This window comes from Penaeus vannamei, chromosome 18, assembly GCF_042767895.1.
Source record: "Penaeus vannamei isolate JL-2024 chromosome 18, ASM4276789v1, whole genome shotgun sequence".
Taxonomy (NCBI): Eukaryota; Metazoa; Arthropoda; class Malacostraca; order Decapoda; family Penaeidae; genus Penaeus; species Penaeus vannamei.
In genome coordinates, this window is record NC_091566.1 from 38,872,002 (window position 1) to 38,884,501 (window position 12,500).

Sequence of the window (12,500 nt, forward strand, 5' to 3'; positions counted from 1 at the left end):
GATCTCCCGGGAGTCTTGTGACCCTTCCTCGTTTCCCCGCCTGCAGAACGACTGACTGTTATTTCACTGTGTGTTCCATCGCCCCTTGATGCGCCTTCATTTCTAGTACATTAATAAACCCCTTGGCAAAGTGAAATGTATTTCTGTGAGCCTGACAGTGAATTGAAAGGGAAAACGGGAATGCTCGCCACTATGTGCACACTTGGACCTATAGCGGCTGTTGAGGTTAGTGTGTCATCCTGTGGTCCCTTGGGCTCGGCAGTATTATCCAACTTTTTATGAAAAAGTGTCAAAATGATGGATATTTGAAAATTACCAGCTGTTTACATCTACATCATTCAATAAAATGCATGTAAATGTTATTTGTATAAAATGTTAAAGCCTATATGTTACAAAATAAGCTGTCTTGTTTCATTTTCCTTAGTATTGTTAATATCATGATTAGCATTTTAAAATAATAAATAATGTGTAAGGATCCACACCGGCTGCCGGTCGAATAATGACATACCTTAGTATTTGAGTCACGTCTCACGTTATTATGAAATATAAATAAAATTACCCTCACAACAACTGAACATCGGAAACAAGACCGAACGGACAGGATAATATTCAAAACGTACGAATAATGACAGAAACAAAACTGTCAAATTCCCTAAACGAAGAAAAAAAATAAAAAAAAATAAAAAAAATTGCTTGACAGTTCTCATCACACCTCAGTCACGAAATCGCCTCTTACTCACTCTCACGAAGGCATCTAAGCATCCACACGGACTTGTTCCCTCCAACAGACCGTAATTAAGGAGACTTTGAGAGAAATTGTCTCTCGTGTTCGAGATCTGCCTTTTAATTCTCTGAAGGCTCCTGCGACCTCGATTTACGGCCGTTACTTACTGCTATGATGAAATTGTGTTTACTTTAATTGGTTTTAATGTTTTATCATATAAAGAGTGGCATGGATAGTGTGATAATCTTGGAGGGATGAATTTTGATGGACAAGAGAGTGATTATGTAAGAGAGAAGCAAGGAAAATTTGTGATGGGATTATTTTACTGTAGTGAATAATTACCCGGGTATGAAGTGATCTTTTATGCTAATTAATATTGCAATATGTATCTCTTATAGTGTAGCATATGTTATTAATTCCTCTCATAATAATTGTCTAATAAAGCCCATACTAATTTACCAAAATATATTTCCACAGACATAATCTTATTGTATAAACAAACAGAATTTTGCTGTGTTTATTATTCTAGTAAATCTAAATATTTTGAAAAAGAATCCTTTATTGTATGGAAAATGATATCATAAAGTGAAACTCTTTTACATCTTGTTAAATTGGGCAATAATAATTTACCAAGATCGATTTTTATGTCAGGAATTCTAACGTGTAAACAAAAACATTGGAGGCCGCCAAGGTGAGTCTTTCTCTCTCTCTCTCTCTTATCCAAGTTTATTTTATTTCTAGTCTAGGAAGTGTCTTGCATAATATTACTTTCAATTGTTTTTAAAAGAAAGAAAGTATTGAATGATGTGATAAAGCGGGAAAATAATTTTCTTTACATGTTTGTGAAGGCCGCTGACTGTTTTAAATTTACTTTACACTTGTGTTTTGACAATACCGCTTCTCTATATACAACCATATAATTGCAGATGCAAGAAATTAGAGAGTGTCATCTTTGTTTTGATAGTTTTAAGTACTTTATGTGTGATTAGATATATATTCTTGAAACGTAGCAGATGCGTCAATCGTAATATTTTCTTCTACATTCCTAGTAGTTGTAATTTAGATCTAGTTTTGCATTTTGTAGATAAGACATTTTTAAAGTCGCATTTTAGAATAGCATTTACGTGAATTTGGGGTTAATCACTCCTGTATAGTTCGTTTGTAGTGTGGTTATCAACACTATTAACCTGTCTGCATTTCAGCTGCTCGCCCAGTATTATTAACATTGGTGTGATTTGTCATTCACTGTTGTGTATGTTTATTGGTAATGTAATATGTCTACTAGATAATAGTAATGTTCATGTAATAATAACTTGTTTTGATATTAAGTAGGATTTGATTATTGATCATTTTTATTTTTGTTTACTTACTCTTGTCTTGACACTGTGTACATTGTCAACATTTCTTTTTATTGTGAAGACGTGATTGTACAAGGTATTTAGAACAGAGCATGACGTAGATGATTTATCAGGAATAACTAATAGCATTATTGAGATTCTAGGTAAATATTTTGAACTAATGGCCAGTCCAAAAGTATATTGTCCCTTTATATGTATCTAGAGTGCTACCTAAACCATATTCTAATTGTATTTATTCTGGTATATGATAATTTTTTGTTGCATACACAGGATACATGGGTGCTCTGTCTAGAAGAATGCTACAGATTCCATTAGTATTTTTTGTATATGAATAGGATTAGAAGTAGTTAGACCCAATCTTCTAGAATGTTCTCTCTCCTGATGATGATGCTTTAGTAATAACCACATACAAAGAAAGTAGTGCTGCTTATCTTAATATGTGTGTAGTTTTGAATATTAGGAAAAAATATTCAGCATCTCATATAATTCATGGCATTTCACTAAAAGCAGTGAATCTGCCATTTTAGTGTCTCAGTCTCTTGACCGACATGAATTATAATGAGTTGGCATTAATCAAACTATTGTTTTAAAAGAATACTTTACAAAAAGAAATTACAATAGACAGAAGTTCTAGAGGACCACTCAGACCCCAGTTATGCTCTCACCAGAATTCGACTCGATAACCTGCCTCACCATTCAAGGATCTAAGAAGACACAGTTCAGATGCAGGTAGCTATTGAGAGAGAGAAGTGATTTCATTTTCCCCCTTTTTTGGCCTTTACATTTTTTTTTTTTTTCTTACTGCCATCAATTGGAGTCCTCTTTTAAATTCATTCAAAGAGTTTGGAGTTGAGTGTGAATTTTGTTTCAGTTGCTCTTGGCTGCATTTGGTTCATAAAATGACTTGTAAAGTTTGCCAAATGCTGTGAATGTTTGTGTTTTCTTTCCATTTTTTTGAAGACTGACACAGAGCAGTCTGGATTTTTCTGAAGTGGTTTCATTTCTTTAACACTGTGGTTTATAAAATGAGAGCCTATATTGTATGAGAACATTTTTTTAGGGTATGTATGTATATGTGTATGCATATGAGCATGTATGTGTATTTTCTTTTTTTATACCCTGTTAATCTGCTATTATGGTAATACTACAATTAAGGTTTAGATATGAAATCATAATGATAAGAAAATTATTGTTATTATTGTTATCATTACTGTTATTGTTATTTTTATTAAAATCTTTACTTTTATTATTGTAATTATTATTATTACTTTTATAATTGTTATTGTTAATGTTATTTTGAGTTACTGTTGTTATTGTTATTATTATTAAGATTATGATTATGATTATAGTAATGATTATTATTAAACGCAATTGTTATTATAGTCATAGTTATAATTATAATAATAATGATTGTTAATATTGTTTTTTTTTTTATAATAATTCTTATTATCATTCTACTACCACTAATATTGCTAGTGGTTCCATTGTATTTGTTGTTTTTAATATCATTATGTGTGTGTATGTGGGTGTGGGTATGTGGGGGTGCGTACATGTATGTGCGTGTGTTTTGTGTGTGTATTGCATATTTATTGTGTGTGTGTGTGTGTGTGTGTGTGTGTGTGTGTGTGTGTGTGTGTGTGTGTGTGTGTGTGTGTGTGTGTGTGTGTGTGTGTGTGTGTATGTGTATGTGTGTGTGTGTATGTGTATGTGTGTGTGTGTATGTGTATGTGTATGAGTGTGTGTTATGTGTATATGTGTGTGTGTGTGTGTGTGTATGTGTATGTGTATGTGTGTGTGTGTGTGTGTGTGCGTGCATGCATGCATGCATGCGCATGTGTGCGTGTGTTTCTGCATGTGCACGTTCATGTATGTGTGCGTGTGTATGAACGAGTATGTGTGTGTGTGTATGTGTATGTGTGTGTGTGTATGTGTGTGTGTGTATGTGTATGTGTGTGTGTGTATGTGTATGTGTGTGTGTGTATGTGTATGTGTGTGTGTGTATGTGTGTGTGTGTATGTGTATGTGTGTGTATGTGTATGTGTGTGTGTTATGTGTATGTGTGTGTGTATGTGTGTGTGTGTGTGTGTGTGTGTGTGTGTGTGTGTGTCTGTGTACATGTGTGTGTGTGCATGTATGTATGTGTATATGTATGTGTGTATGTGTATATGTATATGTATGTGTATATGTATATGTATGTGTATATGTATGTATGTATGTGTATATGTATGTATGTATGTGTATATGTATGTCTGTCTGTCTGTACGTATGTATTTTTATACATATATGTTCACCTTGTCCATACGAATGCACACATACACATATATATGTATGTAAGTATTTGTATATGCATATGCATATAGTGTTTTCAAGTAGACCATTTACTCAAGAGAAAAGCTGTACAGCAAAATATTTCTGCCTATTTTGTAATGCAAGATATCTTACTGCAACCTTTCGTGCAGGAGAGAATGATGTCACTCAACAGCTCTGTAAGAGGTTCAGGGGAGGAGCCAGACCCGGCTCGAGAGGAGAGGTCAGGCCGTGTGCGCGAGGTTGGAAGTCAGGCCGTCTGGTCGTTGTCGTCATGCAAGCCAGGTTTGTCATTTGTCAGTTTTTTTGTTTTTTTTTTCTTCTTTTCTCTTTCTATTATATACTGTCCTTTTCTTCTTTTAATACATTTTTTTTCTCCATCTTTCCTTCCCTTTTTCTCTCACTAGAGGTAAACACCAGATACCATTAGTTCATTATTATAGATATGCAACACATTTTTCCAGCTATTTGTGTTATTTTGTTTGCTGATTTGCTATCTTTAGCTCTTAAAGGAGGACCTATTACTTTCTGTTGCTCTTCATAGGACTTAAAAAAGAGAGGAAGGAAAAGATACATTGATTAACTTTTGGGTGCCAGGAGGGCATGGGTTCATTCCATTTTGATTTTCGTTCAATAATGTTGTTTAAACATAGACTGCTTTAGAAGTGCTTTACCACGAGGGATTCATTTACTAGGCTTGTCCAATGTAATCTCTCACTTGTTTACCCTTTTCCTTGATTTTTTGAAAGATTTTTACTTTTTATTTTTTGTTATTATTAGTATTGTTTAACAGCATTGTAATAATCATAATGTCAATGATAATGGTAAAAGTTGGAATGATATTGATAATGTTAGAAAAAACAACTCCTAAAAATTCACAAATTATGATAATCAATATAAACCAAAGCCATGGCAAATACTACAATGAACAATGTATATAGCCAGCAGCAGTGGGCTCATGCAAAGAACAGATAAAAGAAAAAGAAAAGCATAAATGTAAAAAATAATAGTAATGATTAGATGATATAAAACAATGAATGATGAGGGTAGAGATAATAAAAAATATGAAATGAAAGATGAATTATATTTTAGGGTTTGGAGTGGAACAGCTGCGGGATGACTGTCTCGACACTTACTGGCAATCAGATGGTCCGCAGCCACACCTAGTCAATATACAGTTCCGCCGCAAGACCACCATACAGGATGTGTGGATATATGCAGATTACAAAGCAGACGAGAGTTACACTCCCAGCAGGTGAGGTGAAGGTAGTAATGTTTGAATAGGAATAGGAATCTTATTTCTTGTCTTCTCCATGATATAAGTCTTAAGGAAATCCTTGATATTTCACATAGTGATCAGATGAGAAACTAAATGATTCACTTTACATGAATGAGAAACTAAATGATTCACTTTACATGAATTAACAATCCTCATAATGTGCCAGAGAAATCATGCATTGTACAAGTAACAGTAGTCAAGCTATATTGAACTACTGAAAATGGCATTGGCAGGGGGTTTATATATTTTGCTGATACTATAGTAGATTCAAGATGTCCATTTGTAGTAATCTGATTATTTAGTCATCAGTCTTCAGTTTGGCTCTTTCTTTGAAGTATTGGTATAACTTATTTTCTCTCACTTTCAATAAAAAATCATTTGTCATAATTCAAATCAATTTATGGCTTGATCCCTTACAGAATATCGATCCGCTGTGGGACACATTTCAACGACCTCCAGGAGATTGAGGTGGTGGACCTACATGAACCAACTGGCTGGCTACTCATCCCTCTAAAGGACATTCATGACCGTCCTGTACGCACATACATGGTCCAGATTGCCGTTCTCTCCAACCACCAGAATGGGCGTGACACACACATGAGACAGATTAAGATCCACTCTCCTGTGGAGGATAGGGCAGTTGCTGTGGACAGTGTAGGGGCCTTCACATCACCAGCCTTCAAACAGTATAGTTGTATCAGATGATGTTCTGGATCTAATGGCTTTTACAGAAGTTGAAAATTTGGATGAGTAAAACTATTTGTGTGTGTGTATGGAAAATATACTTTATTCTGTTTTTTTTTCTCTTTACTTTTCTTTCTTATATTATGAGATGTGCCGAATTCCCCTTTCCTTCCCTTACTGTTATTATCCTGTATTTTTGATATTCAAAGTATGGCTTTTGTAAGCTGTTACTGTACCTGACAACCAAAGAGTGTCATTTTTCTTTAGGTGGACTTAATTATTTGAGTCTTCCACGAATACACAGCTTATGCATTTTTTTGACTGAGAGTTTTCTTTTTTTTTCTATAGTATGACAAGGTACTGTTTTATTTTCACCTTACTGTGGAATTGTAAGAATCATCTCAGAAATTTAATGTACTCATATCATTTCCTTATCAATTTTTCCAAGTGGTAATTTTATCTATACATATTTTTGAATATCTGAGAATTAAAGACTTTTAGTTGATGGTATTACCTCTGAAGATACATCTAAATTTGAATCACCAATGGAGTGGAGCAACATGAACAAAATGATAGATAATAACCTCCACCATTACATGATAAGAAGAGAATTTACTGTTTCTTGATTTTTCTTAAAGTTCTAAATTATTATGTAACCTTGCATAAACTTTCATATTATGATATCTCTCTTGTTAATAGCTGATGTAAAAAGATTGGTGATTTAGACATATAAATTAATATCACTGAAAGCCCACTGAAATAATGAAACAGACGTCATGCATATTTTATTTTTACTGTGCTATCTTCAGAAAAGAATAATGTAATTATTTCTTAATTCAGCTTTTATTTATCCCTTTATTTAATGGTGATATCATACTTAAAAAATAACTGGACACAAATGGGGAAAAAAAACAAGCAATTCACAATTTCATAATTATTATTATTCATATTCATCACTCAATTCACAGAAAACAGTGCATTACATTAAATGATAACACAACCATAAAAAAATTAAGGAGGATGCATGAACTGAAATGATGAACAGGAAGAGCATAGCAGCTTTGGAGATTACAAAAATATAAATGTACATCTCTTATTTCACAACTTCCTTTGGGGATTTAACTTCCACGCCAGAAATTGACACTCGTCAAGAACTGGCACGTATCCCTTTTCCTCTCTCTCTTTTTGCTTTTTCTAATCCATCCTGTAAAATATAAATATCTTTGCTGAATAGTGATAAGCACACGTCTCTAAGAAACTCACTCTCTCTTATATATAAAAAAAAAGTACTATTCATACACAACATACACACAAACATCATGGACATATAAAAAAAAAAAATAAATAGAAATAAATATCCCTAAATGGTCAAAAACACGCAGAATAAATATGGCATACCGGCAACTTGGCCAGCAAGATGATAAAAAGAGATGATGCTCCCCTAAGACACTGATCAGATTGCACCCCTCTTACGTCTCGAAATACTGTCATGTACTATGTAGTTTTGGGTTTTGGGGGAGAAGAGGGCTGAGGGTCGGGGTTCTCCTGGTAGGACAAAAATTGGAGTAAAAAACAAAAAGCCACCTGATATTTCTGAAATGAATGACCGATTTCTTCTGCACTGAGCATGTTTGTCAGAGGGACAGTGTACTAATTTTCAGGTGGGTAAATACAGCAGCTATGGACCTTGGAGATGAGGGATGCAAGGAGAAGGAAACTGCAATGGCATTCACTCGAACCAGGGCAACAGGATTTTTCAGGAACCATTACCTGGTGTTACCTATTCCTTGGTTCAGTATATATTCATTGCTTATCTGACCTGAGCTTACAGGCTAGAAAACTGACAGAAAAAGGTCAATGACAACAACCCTCACATTTGTCATATTAAATAAAGGTAGCAGGTTAGCATACCTATTATGTAAGGGGAGACATTAAACATATGTAAGAACAACATCCAACCTATATCTATGCAATGTAGCTTGCTGCATACCCATTTCAAACTTACGGATACAATTCCTTCCAAATAGTAAGGTAAAATATTACCATCAGATCGTGAGCAAATGAATTAAAAAAAACAAAAAAACATCCTAAACACATCTAATACTTGGCTAATACTACATAAAAAGGGAAGTAGAGATGCAAACTACTTCAACTAATAATTCTCTGTACTGGTATATGTGGCACTCAAAAGATTACATATATGAAGTCATATGAATGAACCGTGAAATGTTGGAATCATTTAACATCTGCAATGTAAGGACCTACACTGAAAAAATGGGAATATGTATATAAAAACAAGCTTTTCCTCTACCTCATCTGGAATCGGTGACATGACAAGCCCTGAGATGCTACAAAAATGATGAAAAATGCTTACTTTTACATAACAAAAAAAATAATACCCCTTTTCAGGAGTTCTAAAGTGAATGAGACAATGGAAAGCAGGTATTAAAATGGTGATTAAAGTGGTGAGGCGAACAGATTCTCTTTTACCTATTTCATTTGCATTACTTGCTTTGAATCTTTTTCTTTTACAATATTTTCCAAATGATAAATAACAAAAATATGTTTTGCTAAGGAGGAAAACAAATTCAGCAATAACAAACTATATCAGGAAAGATTTTATGTATACAAAATATTTATATAAATATTATATAAATACTTTATCCATACACATACATATATACACAAACATAACTACACTACTCCTTGTCAGCATTAAAAATGGTTTAAGTGAAAATAAAGTGGAAAGGCCTTTTCTCTACTTCTCATTTTGCCATGACAGTATCTGGCTGGTAATGAGAAAAAAAAAATTGTCCAAAAGCTTACGGCGGTGGATCTACTAGTACATTAAATCATGGGAAAAGAAATTTTCCTTTCCCATTTCAGCCATGCTTCATTCCACTTTTCCATGGTACTGTTTGGGTATTGTTAAAACTTGTGTACTTGTGTTTGTGTGCCCTGGTGTGAGTGGGAGAATGCGAGAAAAAGACAAAAGGGAGTAAATTTGGGAAAGGAATAGGAGAAAGATAAAGAAAAGAGGGGCAATAAGATGGAGAAAGAGAAAAGCAGGGCAATGGGATAGGAGAAAGAGACAGGGAATGGGATAGGAGAAGAGAGAGGGAAAAAGAGAAAGGATAGAAATTGTGTGTACCCATGTGTGTATGTATATGTGAGCCCATGAGCAAATGTAACCATGTGCATTTATGAGTGTTTAAAGATAGGTAGGTACAAACATATATACATAGGCTCAATCTGAAAAAAAGAAAAGAAAAGAAAAGAAAAAAAAAAATCACCAGAAAAATACAACTTTGCAACAAATGTAAAATGGCATTACTTCTCTTTTATCACATAATGACACTTCTTACGACAAAATAGGGAAGTATAACCATCTTATCACAAAAAAATAAAACAAGCTATTTTATCCTAAGAGTTTCAACACTTTCTCTAATGCCACTTCAATTCTTTCCATACGCTTCAAACTACAACTTACGGTCTTTGAAAACTAACAATTAGCTCTCTCTTTCAGCAAAAAAGGGAAGATTAAGTAACTTAAATGATATGAATAAATAACCTAAAACATATGCATCACACCACACAACAAATGTGTCCAAACAACATTATACGGTGCACTTTCTGTTACATGGAATGACTGCAAAACTGGATGCCACTGTATTTTGTCACTAGAATCACAATATGAATGAACAGCTGATATCCAGTTAACAAAATGTGGAGCAAGAACTTGAGATTTATACCCACTTGTGTTATTTCTTTGATGTCTGCAGGTTAAATTCAGGTATACTGCCTCTTAGACGTATTTTCAAACATCAGATGATTCACGCTGCTTGAAGCTTGGCACAGGTTTATGGTTTGCTAAATGGAAAATTATTGTTCACAAAAAAAATCACCCTGTATTTCCCTTTTTTTCAGTTGAATTCTTAGGTGAATGTACATACTTGGTACTATTCAAAAGATTAGCTGTATGCACTTGCTTCTTCTATTGTAGGATTTGATTTTTTCCCTTTTCCTTTTTTTTTTTACAATGCCATTCAACAACAATACTTATCTTTATAATTATGACACACTGTAGGCCTACATCTCAAAAACATATACCTTTCCATATATCAAATATTGTTCTGTAGTCTAACCACTGCATTTTCCATCAAAGGAAAACAATATCAAGTATTGTGCATGTTTTCAAAATAAGCCAGCACCTTTCTATCGCACTATAACACCGGAAATATGACTTTCATATAACCCAGACCTTCAGTGCCAAGTATACCCAATCACAAAGACTAACAAAAGATTGAAGTCTGTGCAAAAGGTCACATCACATAGTCCTAATTTTCACGTTGCTGTATTTTCTATCATAAAGAGTCCTCCCTCGGCTGATGCGGTGGAATCAGTCTATACAAGAGGCAAGTAACAAAGAGGGATAATGCCCTGGAATCTACAGATGCCTGCTCTGACTGCCAAACTCGACTATCGCACCTATCGCACAAATATATACTTTACAAAAAATGTTGTAATTTTGAAGTCCTCGGGTTTGTCAAAATTTGAAATAAATTAGAAAAAAAATCTAGATCTTTTGACTGAAAAAAGTAGTAATACAGAATATCCACCAAAAACTATAGGCATATGAGAAACGACATCATCAAAAACCTTTACACACCTCCCCTCATCAAAGTGTGATACATTTTTTTCTTTTAAATTGGTTGCAATAGTCACAACATGCTATAAATATAAGCGAAAAAAGGAGAAAAAAAGGAAAAAAAAAGAGAGAGAGAAGAAGAAGAAGAAGAAAAAAAAAGAAAAATAAATAAATAAAGAAAGAAAGAAAAAAAAAAGACAAACCCACAACATGAGCAACGACATTTCCCAGCAACAGAAACTTATCACGGATGAGCACACAAAACCTCTTTCGTAATGGATATTTCACCACCGCAGAGAATGACTTGTGTCAAAAAAACGGCACGGTGTCTTAGACATTCGAAGTCGGGGCAGCTTTCAGGAGCTCTGGCTTGGGGGGGTCCTTTCTGCGGAACGTCACCCACGAGTACACTATACTACCTGCAATGCTGTAGAGAGATGGGAGAGGAAAGGACATATAAGATATTTGTAAAGTTTTGCTACATGTGGATTACAAAAAAAAAAAAAAAAAAAATCTGATGATAGAAATACTTTCAAAATTAAAATTACAAACTTTCAAAGGAACAATAAAGTAAGCACTGCTTGCCTGATGATAACACCTGTATGTAATGTACAGTAAAACAAAGGCATATAAAAATATTTTACACATATGTATATCGTATTTCTTAGAATACTGTTATTAGTCTGTAAATAGAGAATAAAACTGGTTAGCTGCAAAATCAAAAATCAAAAAAATCACAAACAATGCCAATCAAATAATCTCACCAATAAAACCTAAATGAAAATTCCTGACATAAACACTTTACAAACACAATACTCCCTTCAGATTATGCAACCCAAAAATGGCGTATCAACTGTACAACATGAGACAAGAAACAATCATCAAATAAAATTGTTCCATAATTTTGAGTGTAAAAACCACTGATTTCTGCAGCAACCAACCAACAACAAAGATCTTTATAATATAAGTATAACAAATGGACAAGGATCCTAAATAAACACAAATAAACAGTACGGATAAAGATATTAATATCAGGAAGATAAAATTAAGGCAAAAGATAAATCATCTGAATTAACTATAATCATTAAACACACAGACAAAATAAGATTAATGGCAAATTTCTTTATCACTCATAGCAGTTATCAAATCATGATTTATATACAAAAAAAAAGTAATATCAATCAAAGAATCAAGAATAAAAGAAGGGAGACAGACACACGGACCTGATAAACGAATACAATACGAGATGTACGTGCAAAATTTACCACACAAGCCGAAACATACACAGCTTTGGGCCATAACTTGCCTTGCACAGAACTAACAACTTATTCCTTAATAAAAGCCTCATACAGTCAATCTGCAACATGCAAGACCTGAGCATCTTTTGAAAAATGAAAAAAAGTAAAAAATCAAATGTCATCTAATAATTCTGGCACAAGAATCCTAATAATCAAAATCTTCAAGAATGCATTTCCAAGATTCATTATCACAAGCATACTG

General features: G+C 33.7%; 3 protein-coding genes across 11 annotated transcripts in view; 1 reads left to right on the top strand and 2 right to left on the bottom strand.

The window, feature by feature from the left end:
• ZnT49B (Zinc transporter 49B) overlaps window positions 1-891 on the bottom strand; it is a 14,736-nt gene extending 13,845 nt beyond the window's left edge. For both annotated transcript variants that reach the window (XM_027356730.2, XM_070133302.1), the window contains exon 1: window positions 741-891. In XM_027356730.2, coding sequence (XP_027212531.2) covers window positions 741-762 — 22 coding nt within the window. In that variant the 5' untranslated portion in view covers window positions 763-891. The remainder of the gene's footprint in view (window positions 1-740) is intronic.
• A 410-nt stretch (window positions 892-1,301) lies between these two features.
• On the top strand, window positions 1,302-7,187 carry APC10 (anaphase-promoting complex subunit 10). 3 transcript variants are annotated; one of them, XM_027356736.2, is made up of 5 exons: window positions 1,328-1,415; window positions 2,751-2,811; window positions 4,542-4,674; window positions 5,482-5,644; window positions 6,088-7,187. In XM_027356736.2, exons 2-5 carry the CDS (start codon window positions 2,806-2,808, stop codon window positions 6,371-6,373), a joined length of 588 nt encoding a protein of 195 aa, XP_027212537.1. In that variant the 5' UTR covers window positions 1,328-1,415; window positions 2,751-2,805; the 3' UTR covers window positions 6,374-7,187. The 3 variants fall into 3 exon arrangements, with proteins under 3 accessions (XP_069989413.1, XP_027212537.1, XP_027212536.1); XM_070133312.1 differs by lacking the exon at window positions 2,751-2,811 and having other exon boundaries at window positions 1,302-1,415; XM_027356735.2 differs by lacking the exon at window positions 1,328-1,415 and having other exon boundaries at window positions 2,669-2,811.
• Window positions 7,188-7,271: 84 nt separating this feature from the next.
• frc (fringe connection) overlaps window positions 7,272-12,500 on the bottom strand; it is a 58,371-nt gene continuing 53,142 nt past the window's right edge. For 4 of the 6 annotated variants that reach the window (XM_070133311.1, XM_070133310.1, XM_070133309.1 and 1 more), the window contains one exon: window positions 7,272-11,427. In XM_070133311.1, the coding sequence (XP_069989412.1) occupies window positions 11,331-11,427 (97 nt within the window). In that variant the 3' untranslated portion in view covers window positions 7,272-11,330. The remainder of the gene's footprint in view (window positions 11,428-12,500) is intronic. The other 2 variants (XM_070133308.1, XM_070133306.1) reach the window with 1 other exon arrangement.

Excerpts from the sequence above, each read along its gene's own strand:
- APC10 (XM_027356736.2), top strand. Across the intron at positions 4,675-5,481 it reads GTTGTCGTCATGCAAGCCAG|GGTTTGGAGTGGAACAGCTG; the intron begins GTTTGTCATTTG and ends ATTATATTTTAG. Across the intron at positions 5,645-6,087 it reads GAGAGTTACACTCCCAGCAG|AATATCGATCCGCTGTGGGA; the intron begins GTGAGGTGAAGG and ends GATCCCTTACAG.